The sequence below is a fragment of the Loxodonta africana genome, chromosome 5 (assembly GCF_030014295.1).
Source record: "Loxodonta africana isolate mLoxAfr1 chromosome 5, mLoxAfr1.hap2, whole genome shotgun sequence".
Classification (NCBI taxonomy): Eukaryota; Metazoa; Chordata; class Mammalia; order Proboscidea; family Elephantidae; genus Loxodonta; species Loxodonta africana.
In genome coordinates this window covers 106,026,978-106,047,427 of record NC_087346.1, presented here as the reverse complement: position 1 = coordinate 106,047,427, position 20,450 = coordinate 106,026,978, and the positions used below count along the sequence as shown (strand labels likewise).

The following is a 20,450-nucleotide window of genomic DNA, read 5'->3' as shown; positions in this document are numbered from 1 at the left end:
GTGCCTGGAGCAATGGGAGAGAAGTCACGGAAGGAGAATGGGCGCTCCTTTGGACGACTGAGTGGACAAGCACAGGAGTAGGTGGAGGTGGGAGACAAAGGCAGCAGCCCTGTCCCTCCTCCCTTCCTCCCCCCTACCCCCCCACCTGCCTATGCACCTGTGGAGCACAGGTCTCTCACTTGCCAGGGTCCCACCTGAAGCGTGCCCTCTTGCATCTCTCAGCTTTGGTTTTTCCAGAGTTAGAGAAGCTGCGTAGCTGTTTGCAGAGGTGGCACAAGGCTGGGTAGCTTCCCTGTGTTGGGAAGATAACGCCCCTGGGGGGATGAGAGTCGATGGGAAGGTGTCCCAGGCTCCCTGTCCTCTGCAGGACAATTCTGAGGCATACAATATCCAGCTCCTCAGAGGACCCCAGGAGACTGAGCCTCACTTGCCCACAATGCACCTTCTCTGGCTTTCCCCCTTCATTAGACTATCACATGTGAACCAAGGAGAGGGGTGTCAGGAAATGGAGTTAAGGTGGAAAGGTGCCCTTAAGGAGTCCCCCTTTCTCTAGTCCCCCACTTCTGCTTCTTGGGATCACCTCCCAGGTAAACTACCTGCCCTCATGTCTCTGTCTTAGGGTCTGCTTTTGAGGAACCCATTGAGTTACAGGATATGCTTCCCAGCCAGGATGGAACTGCCAGAGGTAGGGACACCTTTCTTTCCCTGATGTCTCTCTCTTTGGGCTCCTGCTGCCCCTCCTGCAGAGCAGGGCAGTGACATCTCAGAAGCAGTTGATAATAACTGTGTTGTTGTTGTTGTTAGCTGCTACCGAGTCAGCCCCAACTCATGGCAACAAATAAAATGCTACCGAGTCCTGCACCATCCCCATGATTGGTTGCAGATCTGACTGTTGTGATCCATAGGGTTTTCACTGGCTGATTTTCGGAAGTAGATTGCCAGACCTTTCTTCCTAGTCCATCTTAGCCTGGAAACTGCTGAAACCTATTCAGTACCATCCAGTAGACCAGCTCCGTTGACTCAATGTGTACCCAGTGTATATAAAATAACTGTCACCACCCTTTATTGAGGGCCAGGTGTCAGTCACTGTGCTAAGAAGCACATCTCAAACCTTATGTGACTTGCATTTCACAGCCACCTCAGCCCCACTTCCAAGTGAGAAAACTGAGGCTTAAAGAGGTTAAAGGGCTTTTTTTTTTTTTTCTCCCAGATCACCTGGGTAGTAACAGGCAGAGGCAGGATTTGAACTCAGGGATGTCAAATAAAAAGGTCTGTGCTTTTAAGCACTGGGGTATTGGACCAAGCTTCTTGTTGGGGAATGAGATATGACTGGACAAGAGCTTACAGAGGAGACAAACACTAGTCATTGTCTTGACAGTGCCTCTTCCCAAACTCTTCCTCTGGCCCTGCCCTCTAACTGCCACTGTTGGGAGGTGGCCCTGGGAGTCACCCCTCAATTATCTGGAGCCTGGAAAGCAGTGAAAACTCCTGAGTAATTAAGTGTTGACTGGACACCAGGGAATATAAGCCCTTACGGAGAATGGAATGGGGATAATAGCACTTTAGCCCATGAAGCCCAGAGGCCAGAGAGGGCTTCTAAAGGAGAACCTCTCTCCTCCCTCCATTGCTTCCCATTCCCGCCCATTTGGAGAGCTGTTTATTTTGCAAATAACAGAGTTTCTTTCTTTGAAGGGTAGATTTGCTTGGTGACAGAATTTAACCTGTCATGATGAATTTTACTAAAAAGAGTTACTACTCTACCAGGGAGTGTTGGGCTGGGTCCGGCTGCCAGGAGGATGGCTGACCATGGGATGAGCAGAAGGAGGATGGGTGGAAGGGAAGGAGATGAGGAGACAGGGCAGGAGGGGGCGCTTGGTATCCTCGCTCCTGTTCCTGCCTCAGGACTCGGGATTGCATCAGAGGACTCTGTACCTGGGTTCCTGGCTTCAGGGATGGCACAAGGTCTTTGACCATTTTGGCTTCGGAGACTGTGATCCCGCCCACCACGAAGAGGATCAGGATAGGGTGGTCGCTGGGATGAGGCCGGCTCACCTGCAAGACAAACCGCCAGCAGCATCAGACAGACGGCACTGGCGCAGGCGCCGTGTAGCTGGGCACTGCTCAGTCATCTTTTTTATCAGGTAATCTTCATCATGCTTCCATGGGTCCCTAGGCCTGTGACCTCCATGATACAGGTGGGATAAACAAGCCTCAGAGAAATTATGACTTATTAGGGATCAGATATATTAGTGGTTTGTGGACTCATTGACCAGAAAAATGCATAACACATCACCTTAAAAAAAACCCGGTTCCTGCGGACCTGGTTTTTACTCATGGCAACCCCACGCGTGTCAGAGTAGAGCTGCGCTCCATAGCGTTTTCAGTTGCTGATAATTTGAATGTAGATCACCAGCCCTTTCTTCGGAGATGCCTCTAGGTAGACTCGAACCTCCATACTTTTGGCTAGCAGCCAAGCACATCAGCTATTTGTGCCACCCAGGGATTTGGTCACTTTATTATATCCCTTTAAACAAAGATTATATTGAAAGAAAAGTTAAAAGGGCGGGAGCTATTTTATAGGAAGAGAAGGCTGAGGGGGCAACTTCTTCCTTATCATTCTTTAGGTTTCAGCATAAATATGTCACCCCACCCCCCTTTTTGTTGCATTGCCCTGTTTATTTTTACCCAGAAAAAAACTATTGCAGCCTGTGGTAATTGTGTGTGTTTGTTTGTTTCCTTGTTGGTCATCTCCTTATTGGAACATAAACTCCATGAGGGCAGGGACCTCCTCTGCCTGGTTCACTGCTGAATTCCCAGCTTACCTAGCACAGTTTCTGGCACTTAATAGGTGCTTCAGAAATGGCTGTGGAATTAATGAATAATCAAAGGTCTAGGTAAGCGTGAGTCTGCACGGGGTTGGGTGGGAGGGGTGTAAAAAGACGAAGGAGACCAGGCTACCCTCAAGGGGCTTAACAGTCCGGCACAGGCTCTACTCTGTGTGGACCACTAAACTAGGTGCTGCGGAGCAATCCTCCCGGATCTTTATGATTTCACCAATGAAGCACTTGGCTTATGCCTTATTAGGGATTGGGTATATTAGTGGTTTGTGGACTCACTGACCAGTTTTATTATATGACTCACAGTCACTTCTCGGGAAATGCAAAATAACCAATACGTGTACTTAGTGAATAATTGAAGGGGGCGTGTGGGGGTTCCTGATAAGAGTGTGTTTTGATTCTTATGTGGAAGGCAGAGTTGGTCTGGTGAAGAGTGGGCCGGAGAGATAGTATGAGGAAAGTCATGGAGGCCAGCATTCACAGCGGTGTGCAGCAGGCCGGAGACCCAGCCAGCACAGAGAGCGTATAGGAAGGATGCTCCCAGCTGTCTGCATGGCCACTGAAACCAGACGGTGGGAGGAAGAGGCTTCAGCTCCGGCAAGGAGAGGGTGGACAGAGGCATGAGTGTCCACTCACTCACGCTAATGTGCAGGCCACCTGTGCGGCGTGGACAGCTCCAAGGAGCAGCAGGCGAAGAGGAGGTCCTTATTCCTTGCTCCTAGCCCTGTCCTGACTCCTTTCTCATCTGGGTTCTTCATGCTCCTTTGCCTGAATATACTCATGCCTCAACATCTTATTTTAAAAATATTTAAAATGATAATACACTATGTGTTCCAAGTTATACAAGTTACTCCTTGACCTCTAGAGAAGAAACTCATGGTAGAAAAGAAAGAAAGAAAAACCTAAACTTCAAAGTGGGTGGTGATGAATACTAGTAAAAGTTACAGAGCTCGTCTATCTTTATCTCTTGACTCCTCATCCTCTTCTGGCAACCTGTCCTGTCTCTCCTTCCTTCCCCTTGACTGCTAACAGAAATTTGTATTTGTTGACTGCTTTCACCCAGCCCATGTACCCCACACTCACGGCAATCCTGCTTTTGCTCTACTAACCCACTGGAATTGCTCTCACTGAAGTCACCGATGGCCATCATACTGTAGGAACCAATGTCTTCATCTAACTGGATGTTTCTGTGGCATTTATCACAGTTGATGTCACCTTTCTTAAAACCCTCCTCCTCTTTGCCTTTGTTAAATGCACTCTCTCTTGGTTTTTTCTTTGGTTTCCAATTGGTTTCCTTCAATTGTTTCTTCTCATATTTCTTCATAGGTTCCTTTTCTTGATCTTCCCTTTCAAATATTGGTGTTATGGCTTGAATTGTGCCTCCCCAAAAGATATATTCAAGTCCTAACTTCCTGTAATTGTGAATGTGACCTTATTTGGAAACAGTATCTTTGCAAAGTATAATTAGTTAACAGGAGGTCATACTGGAGCAGGATGGGCCTTAATCCAAAATGACTGGTATTCTTATAAGAAGAGAAGAAAAGACACAGAGAGACAGAGCGAAGACAACCATGTGAAGATGAAGGCAGAGACTGAAGTTATGCTGCCACAAGCCAAAGAATGCCTGGGGCTACCAGAAGCTGGAAGAGGCAAAGAAGGATTCTTCCCCTAGGGTCTGCTGATGCTTAATTTTGAACTTCTAGCCTCCAGAACTGTGAAAGAATAAATTTCTGTTGTTTGAAGTCACCCAGTTCGTGGCACTTTGTTACAGCAGCCCTAGAAAGTAATACAGTCAATGTTATTGAAAGTTCCATCCTTGGCCCCTTGCTCTTCTCAGTACACCATGCTGGGAGGACCTCATCCACTCTCATGCCTTCTTATATTCTTCCCAAATCTATGACTTTAGCTCAAACATTTCTATTGAATGCCTATGGACATCACAACCTAGATATTCCCAGGATCCCCAAACTCAGCAGGTCCCAAACTTGATGCATGATCTTCCCGCTAAGTCTGTCCCCACTCTTGAATTTCTAACAGTATCACCATATTCCCAGTCACCTGAGCCAGACACCTGGGAATTATCTTAAACTTTGCTGTCTCTTTTGTCTCCCATATCAAATCCATGATGCTACCTCCTCAGGTGTATTAAGATCCCTTTGCTTCTCACTGTCCCTGCCTAAGGCCCTTATTACTTCTTTACTTTGCACAGTGGAATGGAATAGAACACTGCTTGGTCCTGTCCCATGGTTGGTTGCAGACTGGACCCCTTGTGATCCATAAGGTTTTCGTTGGCTGATTTTCAGAAACAGATTATCAAGGTTTTCTCTCTAGTCTGTCTTAGACTGGAAGTTCTGCTGAAACCTGTTCAGCATCATAGCAACACGCAAGCCTCCACCGACAGATGGGTGGTAGCTGTGCACGAGGTGCGTTGGCTGGGAATCAAACCCAAGTCTCCCATACAGAAGATGAGAATTCTGCCACTGAACTACCGTTATCCTCAGATTACTTCTAAAGCTTTCTAATTTGTTCCTGGTCTGGCCATCCCCCATCCATTCTCCTCATTCCTGCCTGAGTAAGCTTTCTAAAGTGCAAATATTTATTATTGAATATAGTGAGCCCTATATAGGGTCACTATGAGTTGGAATCCACTCGACAGCACACGACAATGTGCTAAATATTTTTGTTTATTCTCTTATTTAGTTCTCAAAATATCTCTAAGAGGTTAACAATTATCAGCATATATTGCAGATGAAGAGATCGAAGTTTACACACAGTAACTAAATCAGGGAGCTGGGGGCTAAACTCCAGAAGCCACATTCTTAAACATCTCTCAGTGGTATCTTGTGCTCAGATTCTCTCTGTAGATTCTCAAAGCTCTGAGGATAAAGTTCAACACCCTGAATTCAGTGTATAAGGCTTTTATAATGTGGCTTTGGTGTATCTCTCTATTTTCATCTTCTACACACATTATTTGCTGGAGCGATCCACAGTGACTCGTGCCCTACTTAACGCATCATATTGCATTTTGACTGTTTTATTGAAGTGTAACATACACACCGAAAAGCACATTTATCTTGAGTGTAGAGCTTGATTCATTTTCGTGAAGTAAACACACTTGTGTGGCCATCACCCAGACCAAGAAACAAAACCAATGCCCTGGAAAGCTCTCCTGCACCCCCTACCCCCATCCCTGCCACCCCAAGAATAACCACCAGCACTTCTAACACCCTACATTGTACCTTGCTTTTTTCACTTAACTATATACCCCGAGATTTTTCCATATCAGTAGGAAAGATCAGAAACCCATAAGTACTAGTTGCGGCCACAGCAGTGTGAGTTTTGGCCTCCATCTGCTCTATTGGGCAGTGCCTGGACCATTTCAGTAATGAAATAGTTTGAGTATCAACTGTTTCATATAGTTTCATGTAACATATATAGTTTCCTCTATATAAAGTACCTTTCCCTCCCTCCTTTGCCTCCCTCACTTCTGTTGTTGTTCTTAGGTGCTGTTGATTTCAGCTCATAGTGATCCCATGTAAAGAGGCAAAGAAAGGTTTTCTATCTTATAATCTTTAGGGGAGCAGATCACTGGGTCTTTCTCCTGTAGAACTGCTGGGTGGGTTTCAACCACCAACTCTTCAGCTGGCAGCCGAGCGCTTAACCATTGTGCCACCAGGGCTCCTCCCTCACTCCTAAAAACAAAACAAAACAAAACAAAAAACCTGTTGCTGTTGAGTGTATTCCAAATCACAGCGATGCTATAGGACAGAGGAGAACTGCTGTAATCTTTTCAGAAGCAGGCTGCCACATCTTTCTCCCATAGAGTGGCTGGTGGATTTGAACCGCCGCCAAGCACTTAACCACTAGGGATACTCCTACTTTTTATCAAAAGCATCCTCTCCAGTGAAAAGTTCTCTCTAACCAGCCCTCTACTCCTGCCCATGACCCGAACCTGCCAAGATACTTCTGACTCCGTCTTGTCAAACTGGGCTGTTACTCTGTCCCCTCTCTGGACTGTAAGCTGTAAGTGTAGGTACTGATCATGTTTATCTTGGTATTTTCAGCATTGAGCCTAGTACTTAGCACATGGTAAACTCTCAATGAGTGTTGCATGCATAAAATAAATAAATGAATGAATGAGTCAAAGCCAAAGGTTATCAGTAGATACCCTTCTTTTCTTAGAGATCTTTTAGAAACTCTCTCTTTGCTTTATGTGTTGTTTCTCCTGGCTGAGTAACTAACCCAGAGGTTCCTTCCAGCCCAGCAAACAATTGCTGATTCTCACTTAATCCTAGGACAGAAATACAACTGGCTCCAAGATACCAGTGTGGTACAGTACATTTCCAAGGACATATGCTTCCCATAAGACAGTCTGGACTCTGAAGTGTGTTGCGAGAATCTTGGAAGGATGTATTGAAAGATGAAAAGGGAAAAAGAGAAATGAACAACAACAACAAAGAAAAATACCCTGAGGCTAAGGGGCAGAGGGAATGTTGGTTTTGGTACAAGTAAATGGGTCCAATTAATGCATGGTGGTGTTTGCTATTTTGGTTTCTGTTTAGATTTATGTTTTGATACCAGACTTTCCATTTAGCACGTGTCAAGTCAGAATGCTATTGGGAAGTGGAGTTCTTTCAGTCTTTTCCATCAGAATAACACATTCCTTCTAATCAGCCACACATGGCTGAACCCTGTTTGTATGTTAGTTCATGTTGTAAGGGGCTTTGAAGATGAAAGATTTAAGCATCATTACCGCCATAGCCAACTCGCAGATTAATAAAGCAAGTTAGAGTCACTACCCTTTCTTTCATTTTCTAGACCCTCCCTGGCTATGATTTGAAGACACCAGTCCTGGCAGAGAAGGCAGTCTCCCCGCCACCATTTTTCCCCCAGCCTTTCAGGCAGAGGTTGCTGAGATGCTTTCTGCAGGCGTGGGCCCCTGAGAGGGCTCTTTGATGTCTGAGCAACTTCTCTCTCTGGGGTTGTCCAGAGGAGGGTTTCTGCTGCTCTGGCTTCTCTGGAGCTCTCTGGGAGTTTGGAAATTCTCTGTTGCCTATTCTTCCTCCATCAATGCTCCTTCACTCAGCTTTCCTTCGTCTGTGACTCACTTGTCCCTAGAATAGGCCAGGGCCAGGGCCCTCCTTCTCCAAAAATGGGCAGGGCCTTGTAGAAGGGAGAAAATCCAACAGGAACTTTGACCTTTAGAGGACCTTGGGCCCTGGAGACGCTCCTTCTGACTCTGAAGGTGGGCCTTGGTAATGTCTTTCTCCTGACAGGAATTAATAACAGTGCTATCATTGCCTTTGCGTCTGTTGTTGCCGTCAGTGGCTGTTGAGCAGACTCGGACTTGTGATGATCCCATATGTGCAGAGTAGAACTGTGCTTCATAGGGTTTCCAAGGCTGTGACCTTTCGGAAGCAGATTACCAGGCCTGTCTTCCAAGGTACCTCTGGGTGGGTTCGAACCACCAACCTTTTGGTTAGTAGTCGTGCTCTTAACTAGCACTGTGTTTTTCCTTCCTGCATTCATTCACTCAACAAATACTTATTGAGCAACTACTATGTGCAAGTCACTGCTCTGGTCTTCAGGGATTCAGCAGTGAACTAAATGAAAAAGAATCCCTGGTCCCATAGAACTTTTATTTTAGTTCAGAGAGAATGACAATAAATAAAATAAGTAAATTGTGCTGTATATTAAAAGGTAGTAAGAACGATACAGAAAAAGCAGAGGAGGGGCAAGCATTATTTTATGCAATCCTTGGCATTCATGAAGCAGGCAGAAGCCCCATTTTATAGGTAAAGAAACTGAGGCTTAATGAGATTAAAGTAACTTGTTCAAAGTCACCCTATCAATAAGCTGTGGTATTGAGATTTAAATCCAAGTTTACCTCGCCACAGATTTGTGACTGTTCTTGCAATTCCATATACCTTCATTTATAAACACATTCTTGAAACTGAAAGCATTTTTATTAAAACTCTGCACATTTAGCTCTTCAGAAACATCAGCCAATTACTAGGTTCCTCATGGGGCCTTGCTCATTGCACATTGCAGAGGTTTTCACGCTGCCAGGGCCGCTCTGTTGTTGAGCTTGATTTCCTGGCCACATTTGCTGCAGTTGATGGCTTTCCCTTTCTTGAAGCTTCCCTCCACCACCTGCTCTGCTTCCAAAGTCCTTTTAGTTTTTCTCTTTCCTCCCTGGACTTTCCTTAGAGGCGTTCTCTGCTCGACTTGCTCCATAACATGCTTTTGTTCCTGGCTGCTCTGGCTGATGGCCCCACCCCCTTCTCTCAAACACCATCCCCGGGTGACCCAACCCTGGCCATGGTTCAGTGCCTCCACACGCCAGTGGCCCCAGGTGGTCACTGTTAGCCCAGGCTCTGCTGAGCTTCAGAGCTGTCTCACAGGCCTCTACATGCAACAAATCTAAAATGGAAGTTATCTTCTCCATTCCTGCTTCCCAACCAGAGAGAATGTCAACACTGCCCACCCAGTCACCCAGACAAGCGAGGGATCCTACACAACTTCCTCTCGTTTACTTCCACATCCCATCAATACCCAGTCCTGTGGACCCCACCAGAGTGACCCATTGCCCTACCCGAGCTCAGACTCTCATTTTCTCTTCCCAACCTCAGCCCAGACTGGCCCTCACTTTTCCTCTCTCTCACTGTTACAGGGTGATCATTATATAATGTAAACTGATGACATATCCTAAAAACATTCAATGGCATCTGATTACTTTTGGTCCAATTTCAAAGCTTCAGCCCTTTGAGATCTTAAAAAAACAGTTGCCATTGAGTCAATCCCAACTCATGGCAACCCATGTTTGTCAGAGCAGAACTGTGCTCCACAGGGTTTTCAATGGCTGATTTTCTTGGAAATAGATCACCAGGTCTTTCTTCTGAGGTGCCTCTGTGTGGACTTGAATCACCAACCTTTTGATTAGCAGCTGAGTGCATTTATACCACCCAGGGACTCCCTTTGTGATCTAGCTTCTGTTTCTTCTTTGGTCATTATATTCTTCCATTCTCTACTTGCCACCCTTAGTTGCAGCCACTTGGAACTACCTGTAATTCCCTGAATGCACCCTGGCATTTCATCCCTTTGTTCCTAACTCCCACTTGTTTGATCAAATTGCCTCCTCTGGGAAGCTTTCTCAGGCTCCCTGAGGATGAATGAGCTACTCCTCCTTCTTGCACTTCTCAATTTTTTTTTGTCCATATCCCTAGTAAACTGTAAGCTATACAATGTCAGCTATGCAATGGAAGGTAAGGTATCTAATCTGTTTCTGTATCTTCTTTACCCACAACAGTGGCTAGCACACAAAATAATTCCTCAATAATTGCTCACTGGCAGAAGAAATACATAGACTGTGAAAATCAAATTTTTGTTTAAAGATGCCCTACCAAAATCCGCCTCACTAGAACTCATGAATTATATTTAGTTAATGTTAGACAAAAATCAAAGTCCTACTTTATAGGATGGAACATAACCAAAAAGAAGCAAATACAAACAGTGGTTATAAATAGTGTTGGGAACAGGAATTCTAGGGCTTGTACTAATTTAATCAACAAATTCCGAAGGCTGAGATGTTTTCCTCTTGTCAGAAACACCATTAAGGATAATGGTTCAAGGCAAGAGTTCACCTCCCTGAGTCTCATTTTTCTTATGTGAATAATGAAGAGCTGGACCAAAATACCTCCAAGTTCACTTCCAGTTCTCATACACCAAGTGTGACTGTTAATTTTATGTGTCAACTTGGCTAGGCTACGGTGTCCAGTTGTTTGGAAAAGCACTAGTCTAGTTGTTGTTATAAGGAGCCCTAATGGTGCAATGCTTAAGCACTCGGGTGCTAACAGAAAGCCGCTCCACAGGAGAAAAGACCTGGTGATCAGCTCCCGTAAAGATTACAGCTTAGAAAAATCCTATGAGGCAGTTGTACTCTGTCACATGGTGTCACTATGAATCAAAATCAACTCAATGGCACCTAATCACACAACAACAGTTGTTGTTATAAAATAATTACATATAATTAAATCAGTTGGTTTCAAGTAAAGCAGACTACCTTCCACAATGTGGGCAGGGTCCAATCAGTTGAAGTCTTTAAGAGCAAAAAGAGAGTTTTGCTAGGGTGTGTTCTGCCTCCAGACTATAAAGACATTTTGCCAGAACACTCTTTTCTCATCATCAGACCTACAGATTTTGGGACGCAAGTTTGCAGGGGTCTCCACTCTGTCGCCTGACCTATGGATCTTATACTTGCCAGTCCCCATTAGCGGTCCGCAATGGTGTGAGCCAATTCCTTGAAGTAAGTTTCTCTCTCTCTAACTTTCTATCTATATGTAAATATCTCTTACTGGTTCTGTTTCTCTAGAGAATCCTGACTAAGAAACCAATTCTGAAGTCGAATTTCACCTGAAGCCCATTGTTTTTGCCCTTCATCCCCCAGGATCCCTCACCCCTGCTGTAGCTGCCTCTGCAGGTGTCTGTCTATCCCCCGAGCCAACAGTCTTCTCATTCACATGGTCATAGGAGTGGCTCCAGGCAGCCATGTTGTACCAATGTGATCCTGCTCCTCAATCACAGTTGATTGGTTCAGGAATGGGTCCCTGACCCAGGACTAGAGACCCTTTCCTGGCAACTGAGAATCGGCCTAAGACAGATGAGGTTCAGTAGAAGGTGGGCTCCTACAAAGAACCAAAAGCTGTGGCATAACTATGCAGCCATGTATTCAACCAATATCTCCTGAGCACTTACGCTGGTGGCCACTGTTCTCGGCATTTTTCACAGGGTAGAAAAAAAAAATCCAGTTGCTGGCAAGTTGATTCCAACTCATGGTGATCCCATGTGGGGTCAGAACAGATGGTGCTCCACAGGGTTTTCAATGGCTGTGATCTTTCAGAAGCTGATCGCCAAGACTTTCTTTTGAAGCATCTCTGGGTAGATTTGAACCACCAACCTTCCCTTTACTAGTCAAATCCTTAACTATTTGCATCAGCCAGGACTCCTCCACAGGGTAGAGCAAGTCTCAAAGAACTGCTTTCCTGGTGGCTTTCCAGTTCGCACTCCCATCCTTCCTGAGACCCACTGCATTGCTGCCCTTGGAGTCCCCGAGATACCTCTGGGTCCTCATCACGATTTCTTCTTTCTTTGGTTAAGGTGACTCAATTTGTTAGCATCCTAATTGCAACTGAAAGAGTTTCAACTACTATGCCCTATCATCACCGGCTTTTCAAGATCTGTTTGAACAGTTGTTCCACCTCTGCTTGTGGGGCTTTTTATGTTGCCTCCAGCAATGAAACTCTCATAACAACTCAAAGGGCCCAGAGGCAAGCACTGGGTCTTCTTTGAGTCTTTTCCACAAATCTTTTATTTTTGCCAATTAAGCATGGCATAAGAGATGGCACACACTTGAAACAAACAAACAAACGAACAAACGTTCTGAAAAAGCACACGCAAAAGGAGGTAAAAGGGGTTCATGCTGTTTCAACAGGTAAAACCCAGCCTCCTCATGGCAATTCCAGCAGAGAAAACATCTTGACAAACCATGTCCTTTAGTCAAAACAAGTTGGGGTCCAAACACATGGAGTAGATATAAAGTACACTATTTTCAGGGGACTGAAATCCAAACCACAAAATTCCAGAAACGCACTTTAAAAGCGCTATTAGACACGCTAGTTTAAAATAAATTAACATTGAAGTGGGAGGGGGTAAGTTATGTTTTATTTATTAGATCACTATCAAGCTTTTCCTCTAAGGAGCTCAAGGTGTTCCATGCACAAGCATTTTGGAGGGAAGACTTGGTTGTTTTAAGATGTCAGGTTCTGCCAAAGTTGTTTCTCACCAGTTTGAGGGACCACCCCCAGGGCACTGCCCTTTGAAGCCGACAGCTCCATGTGGCTAACCACAATTCTATCCTCTCTGGTTGAGAAGTACATCAAGATGACTCGAAACACTTTCTTAGAATCGCAGGAAGAACAATCTAGCGGGCATGCTTGCTCTTTCCCCCGTTTGTCTGGTTTGCCTTACAGGGATCAAATGGAAGAAGCCTGGGAGGGTAAAGTCCTCCAGCTGTTTTATATCACCCAGGAAGTTTTTTTTTTAAGATTATATTCCCGGACAGAGTGGGTGAAAAATGTGGAACAAAATTCAAACTCACAAAAACAGACCAGACTTACTGGTCTGACAGAGTCTGGAGAAACGTCAAGAGTATGGGCTCTGGACACCCTTTTAACTCAGAACTGAAGTCACTCCTAAAGTTCACCCCTCAGCCAAAGATTAGGCAGGTGTATAAAACAAACAATAACACATGTGAGTGAGGAATGTGCTTTGTAGTTCAATCATATATATGAGACTACAGAGACGAGAAGACAGGAAGGGACAGGAAAACTGGACAAATGGAAATGGGGTGGAGAAAAGAAAGAGTGTTGACGCATCGTGGGGTTGGGAACCAAGGTCACAAATCAGTTTGTGTATTAATTTTTTAATGAGAAACTAATTGGCTCTATAAACTTTCACCTAAAGCACAATTAAAAAAAAAAAGATTATAGGTAAACATTAGGCAGGCTTTTCATTATCAAAGCCTTTCTGGGCTCACTTGTTTTGAAACCAAGTCAGGTTGTTACTGCTAGCTGCAGACGAGTTGGATTCATGGTGATGACTAGAAGCAGATTGCCAGGCCTGTCCTCTGAGGAGCATCTGGGTGGGCTCCAACCACCACTCTTTCAGCCAATAGTCAAGTGAGTAACCATTTGTACCACCATGGAAGTCAGGAGCAGGAGTAGATTTTCTGTTGTGTTGATAGGAGGGAAAACTCCTAGGTTCAGCCTCCGTCCTTGCCAGGCTAGACAACCAAACATATATTTAGGTGTGCAGATGGTATTTTCCAAAAATGTCCACAGCACTATTTCCTGGCCTATGTGCCTTTAGTTCCTTTTAAAGAGGAAAAGTATATGTCTCCACCCCTTGAACCTGGGTGGGCATTTGTGACTGCTTAAACAAACAACATATAATGGAAGTGATGCTATGGGACTTCTGAGGCTGAGCTTCTATATGGCTTCTTCCTGGCTCTCTCTTTTAGGATGCTTGTCCTTGGAGCACAGCCACCATACCATGAGGGCACTCAGACCACATGGAGAGACTTAGGCAGAGAGGAACTGAGCCCCCAGCCTACAGCCCTGGCTGAGTTACCACTGGGGGTCAGCATCAACTTGCTCACCATATGAGCCAGCCATCTTGGAAGTGAACCTTTTCCTGCTAAGCTTTGCCCAGACTACAGATCAACAGTATTTAAAACCAATGTTTTGGGTAGGCTTGTTACCTAGCAAGGTCTCTGGGTGGTACAGATGGTTTGCACTCATCTACTAAGGAGGCATGGTTGCATAGTGGTTAAAGCGCTCGGCTCCTAACTGAAAGATTTGCAGTTCGAGCCTATCATCTGCTCTGTGGGAGAAAGATGTGGCAGTCTGCTTCAGTAAAGATTTACAGCCTTAGAAACCCTATGACGTAGTAGTACTCCGTCCTATAGGGTCACTATGAGTCAGAATCAACTTGATGGCAGTGGGGTTTTTTTTGGAGTAACCTAAAGGTTGGTGGTTTGAACCCACCCAGCAGGGCCATGGAAGAAAGACCTGGAGATCTGCTTCCATAAAGAATACAGCCAAGAAAACCGTATGGAGCATTTCTACTCTGTAACACATGGGGTTGCCTTGAGTTGGAATCAACTCGAAGGCAACGGGTTTGGTGTTTTGGTTTTTGTTACACAGCAATAGAAAACAGCAACACCGGGAGACTAAACAGTCCTCTGGAGATTCTGAATTCCGTGTGAACTTGTCAGAGACCATTTACTTCCTAGGGCGTAATTTCAGAACACGGATTTACATATGGAAGCATGGCAAAGCAATGTAAAGAAAGTAATTTTCACACGTTTTAGTATGATGCAAATGAGGGTCTGACTCCAGGAAGGGTAAAACCCAGCAGCTTCGACTTCCCTGTGCAAACAGAGAAGTCGAAGCTGCTGGGTTTTACCCTTCCTGGAGTCAGACCCTCATTTGCATCATACTAAAACGTGTGAAAATTACTTTCTTTCTGAGAAGCGCGAGCTTTTTTAACTTTTTCTCACTGAGCTGAGATTGCCTCTGCATTCCATTACTCTAAAGCACCAGGGCTGCTTGAGGCGCCTCAGCAAACATTCACAAAGCTGAACACTCGCTCCCTCCCAGCCCTCGGGGGCTGTGCTTCTGAAATGCTCCCTGGCAGAGCCAGGGGTCCGAGCTGTTTTGGGCTCTGCCTCCATGTTCTGGGTGGCCAGGATCTGGTCCTGCTGGCTTCTCTTCTCTTCCTTTGGTACATGCATTGAATTTCACTGGCTCCCTACAGCTTGCCTCAGGAGCCATAATCCATGCCCCCCCTTCCAAACTGAGGAGGTCAACAGGTTGAGCTCACAGTGGAAGAAAATGGGGGTCTGTAAAATACATCACAGCCTATAAACATGGCTTCCCACACACAAGCTCAACGGAAGAAGTCTGCACCCAGGTCTCTGGCAACAGCAAATCAAGAGTTAAAGAGGAAATAAATGCTTGCGTGCATCTTCTTTGGTTGGGAGGCAAGTGAGTCTATTCTCTTCTATTTATTCATTTGTTCACCTGACAATTAAGCTGTGTGCACCAAAAGCTGAGCACTGCTATGTGCAGGGGTTTAAAGATACTCAAAGTAGCCCTTTTCTCAAGAGTCACAGTCTGGCAGGGGACACAAGCTTCTAAAAATAGAACAGCGAATGCAACACACCACTTACTGTAGGCCAGGCACTTCACATGCATTAACTCTGAGTGCTTCTTCACGTGCATGAACTCATCCAATTCCCATTGGAGCCGGATGAAGTAGGTACTGTTATTATTCCCATTCTACAGACAAGGAACTAAGGCCCAGAGAGATTAAGTGATGTGCCCAAGGTCCATGAGCAGATTATTCAATAAGCAAGTAAGCACAGGTTTACTTGTGCTTCCTTATTAATCCGTAGTGAACAATTTACGTTTTCGCCACATCAAAGACTCTGCTTCTAGGTAGGGGTGGCATCCGTCTCTCTTCCAAAACCACAGCACCTTCCTACAGAATCAAAGCCTTTTTTCACATTTCCAGTCCTTGACAGGGGTGGATGACCCTGAAGGCAAGGTAAGCATGGGCTTGCTTACCAGTCTGTAGTGATCAATTTCACATCCCTAGCAGGAATGGTAAGCATGGTACTTGCCTTGCCTTTTGGATAATTCACCCCTTGGCCAAGGCAAGTTCCCATCTCCACCCTGGTACCCATCTCCGCTCCATCAATGCCCGGCAAGTGGACCCTGCTCTTCGGTGTCACGTAATGATGAAATCATGACCAGCTTGCCTTGCTCAGTAGCTGCTGTAAAGGAGGGTCAGGGACTCCTTTGAGGGTCACTGAAGTTGACTGATCTGGCTGCTGCTTTTCATCTCGTGTGAAATTGCTGAAATGGCGCTTTGGCTTAAGGGCAGCAGAGTCAGGAAGAGAAGCCAAAGACTTGAAGATGCTCTGCTTTGTGAGTAAAAGCTGTAACAGTTCACCCATGACCACCTCCAAATCTGTGGTGAGTCCTGTTGTTGTTATGTGCCGTGGAGTTGATTCCGGCTCATAATGACCCTACATGACAGAGTAGAACTGCTCTATAGGGTTTCCTAGGCTGTAATCTTCACAGGAGCAGATCACCAGGTTTTTTTCTCCCATGGAGCTGCTGGGTGGGTTCGAACCACCAACCTTTCAGTTAGCAGCTGAACCCTTAACCATTGCACCACCAGGGCTCCTTTTAGTGAGTCCTACTGTATGTAAATAGGTCCCTGGTGGTACAAATAATTTGCACTGGACTACTAACCTAAAGGTTGGCAGGATGAACCCACCTACTGGTACTGTGAAAAAAAGACCTAGTGATCTGCTTCCATTAACATGCCAGCCAAGAAAACTCTATGGAGCGTTTCTACTCTGCAATATATGTGGTCACCATGAGGCAGGGGCTGACTTGATGGCAATGGGCTTGGTTTATGGTTTGGTACTGTAGGTAAAGCCTACACAAAGGTCAGGTGATACGGATGCAGAAAAGAACGAGACCTAGGCCCAGCCCTCTGGTTCTCACAGCCATAGCTTCCAGGTTCTTTTTGCTGTGACTTAAGAGTAAGAAATACATTGTACATGTATGTATGTGTGTTTTGATTCTTTTGTTCCACCATTCTAGATGCAATAAACTCTGATCCATTCTATTTTTTCTTTCCATTAAAAATGTTGATTACAGTCCACTGATATCTTGGCCCACTAACGGGTTGTGCAGTTGGAAAAGCACACACAAACCAAACTAGTTTCCATCAAGTCAATTCGGACTCATGGTGACTCATGTGTATGGAGTAGAACTGCTCAATAGGGTTTTCAAGGCTGTGATCATTAGAAAAGAAGATTGCCAGGCCTTTCTTCTGAGGTACCTCTGAGTAGGTTTTAACTGCCAATCTTTTGGTTAGTAGTTGAGCACTTAACCAACTGTATTACCCAAGGACTTCTAGTCTGGAGGAAGATACCTAATATGCATAATTACAAAACAATGCACAAGTACTGCCACAGAAGTTTGCACAAAGGGGCATGGAACCCTAAAGAAGGCACAGGAGACCTGGAAAATCCTATGTTCTATTATCCCCTTGTGAGGGCACACACAGTACATTCTGTGGGGATATCTGTTGTTAGCTGCTATTGAGCTAGCCCTGACATCCGGTGACCCCAAGGACAATAGAATGAATCAATGACTGGTCCTGCACCATCTTTTTTGTGATCCATTGGCAGATTTTTGGAAGTAGATTGCCAGGCCTTTCTTCTAGTGTCTTAGTCTAGAAGCTCTGCTAAAATCTGTTTAGCATCATAGCCACATGCAAGCCTGCACTGACAGATGGGCGGTGGCTGTGCATGAGGCGCATTGCCCAGGATTGAACCCAGGTCGCCCACAAAGAAGGCAAGACTTTTACCACTGAACCACCACTGGCCTCATGGGGTTATTTTCTGACTCTGTCTCCCAGCTCATTTCTCACTGCTTCTCCATCTACTCTCACCCCCTGCATAGCCTACATAAAATGTCTTTGGGTGACCTGGAGCCAATATCACCTGGGAGGCCATCTGTGAGCCCTGAGAAAGAGCAGGACAGACCAGAAGCTCACCTCTCGAATGTTCCCATTTGGCTAAAGGAAGTGCTCTGTACGCAGCACTCTAAGCATGGAGAGGATCCCACAGGGATGCCTTGACTCATCAGGCTCATCTTTTTGTTTGTTTCTGGCCCAGCACCAGTGAGTTTTGAGAGAGAAGGCTGGGAAGCAGATCCCAGAGGTACCAGGCATGGATTTTATCGATGAGCTGGATAGATACCGGAAAGGGACACTGTGGTTAGTGCTAATGAGTAATCATGAAGAAAGCCAGAATTCATTTTATATGACTATTTAACTTCCAAGAAAATCTCTGACAGCAACCTGGAGTCAAAAAATGTGGTGGTTAAGAACATGGGCTTTGGAATGAGGCTGATGTGGGGACAAATCCTGGTGTCACCATTTACTGTGTGCTCTTTCAAAAACACTTGAGAATACAGAGGAGAGTAAGAACCAATCCCAGCCTTCTGGAAGTTCACACCTACTGCTTAACTTTCTGGGCCTCAGTTTCCTCATCAGTGAAGCAGGGATAATGATAGGCTCTCCCTCCTTGGGTTGTTGCGAGGATTAAATACATAAATGGATGGAAACGGCTTGGCTTGCCCCATGGTCGAGCTGTCTAGCTTTGAGGTGATGAGAACAATGGAAAACAGAACAAGAGAGACACAGTAAATGGCCATGACCATTTAGACTCCATTTGCATCTGGTATTCTCCTCTCTCCATGCACCTTAAAGCAGAGTATAAGATACCGTCTCCTGATGGCTTCACAGTTACTTCCCTCAAAGCTTGTCTTAGATTCCTCGTGCTGCTGTAACAGAAATACCACAAGTGGGTGGCTTTAAAGAACAGAAATTTATTCTCTCACAGTTCTGGGGGCTAAAGGTCCAAATCAGGGGCTAGGCTGTCTGGATTCCTTCTGTGAGCTTCTCTCCCACTTTCTGGCGTCTGCCTGTGGTCCTTTGTGTTCCTTGGCACTCATCTTCCTCTTGTGTGTTGTCTGTGTCTATTCTTCTCTTTTTATAACTTAGAAGTGATTAGCATTAGAACTCACCCTACACTGGTATGACCTCATTAACTTAACAACAACAACAACAAAAACCCTATGTCTAAACAGGATCACCTTTACAGGTATAGGGGTTAGGATTTCAATACATATTTTAGGGGACACAATTCATTACACAATTAAGCCCCACTGGTTATTCCTCTTTAAGTTTATCCCAATTTTGTTTAGACCCTGAACCCATGGCCAGAGGTAACTTTCCTTGCTGAACTCTGTGGAATGGTAGGAAGAGCCACCCAACAAAGTCCACTTAGAAATCAAACAAAAAGACTGTCCCTTGGGTGGTAGGGTGGGGCCAACCCACTGTGACTCCCCCAGCCCTCTGCAGACAGATGAGATACCTCCTGACAACTGAGAGTAGAGGCCCCAGCAGCTGAGGGCTGAGGAATGAATCCTGACAGCTGTTGGGGGAACACAAATTCCTTCTTCTTAAAACCATTACAGTCACGTGCCACATAATGTTTCGTCAGGCAACAACCGACTGACTAACATAGATGTCTGTAGTCACGTAAGGTTGTAATACAGTTCAGAAACCCCGACTGGAGACTGGGATGCAGTGGATGGACGTAACCTCAAAAACAAAGAAAAAAATTCTCCAAGCTGTTAAAGGTTTAGCTCCATTGAAAGCTACAAGGCTGATGAAAATGTGAGAGGGACCTACGTGTATCAGATGTGGAGAAACCGCGAAGGACGTGGATTGAGGACAAAACGCAAAAGTGAATTCCTCTCAACATGTTGAGGGGCACGAAGCTTGTTCGAGATGCTTAAAGAAAAAGCAGGGCCAGCCTACGATATCCGATTTAGCGCTGGCTCTGGGTGGTTCAAGTGCTTCAATCATTTTTTCACTGCATAATGTGAAAGCGAATGGTGAGTCTGTGAGTGCTACTGTGAAGGTAGCAGAAGAATATGTTGGAACCTTAGATAAACTGTTTGTGTGACGTCCTATTCCACAGAATGTATCCTAGATGTTAAGCGATGCGTGCCTGTACTTGAAAACCTCCCTTTGAGATTAGTCTCAAGCTGCAGAGCATTAATTTCTTCATGAGCGTTACTCTGGGGCTTTGAGTGAAGAGAAGTCCAGCAGCCCAGTGCTGCCCGAGATGGTTCCAAATATGTTCTGAGGTAAAGCCCATTTTAGGAGAATGTTGCTTCTGATGGCAGGAAGAAATGTAAAAATCCTCCTGCAGAGTTTGAAAGGATAATTTTAATTAAATGTGATGTCTCACGTTTGGAAACTGTGAAGAAAATGCAAATGGCAGTCCTCCCACAATGCCACATTCTAGTATATTGGCCTCTGGGAGAGTTGTGAAGGTCATTAGCATATTAAAGATGCTGTGAAGTCCAGCAGCAAAAAAAGCAACTGAATGCTGAT

General features: G+C 45.2%; 1 protein-coding gene across 2 annotated transcripts in view; it reads right to left on the bottom strand.

Moving 5' to 3' along the window:
• Positions 1 to 20,450, bottom strand: part of SCFD2 (sec1 family domain containing 2) — a 551,019-nt gene that overhangs the window by 14,063 nt on the left and 516,506 nt on the right. Inside the window, exon 8 of one of the 2 annotated variants that reach the window (XM_003415876.4) lies at positions 1,933 to 2,052. In XM_003415876.4, the coding sequence (XP_003415924.1) occupies positions 1,933 to 2,052 (120 nt within the window). Of the gene's footprint in view, positions 1 to 1,932; positions 2,053 to 14,938; positions 20,260 to 20,450 lie in introns of those variants that run through there. The other variant, XM_064285817.1, reaches the window with a different exon arrangement.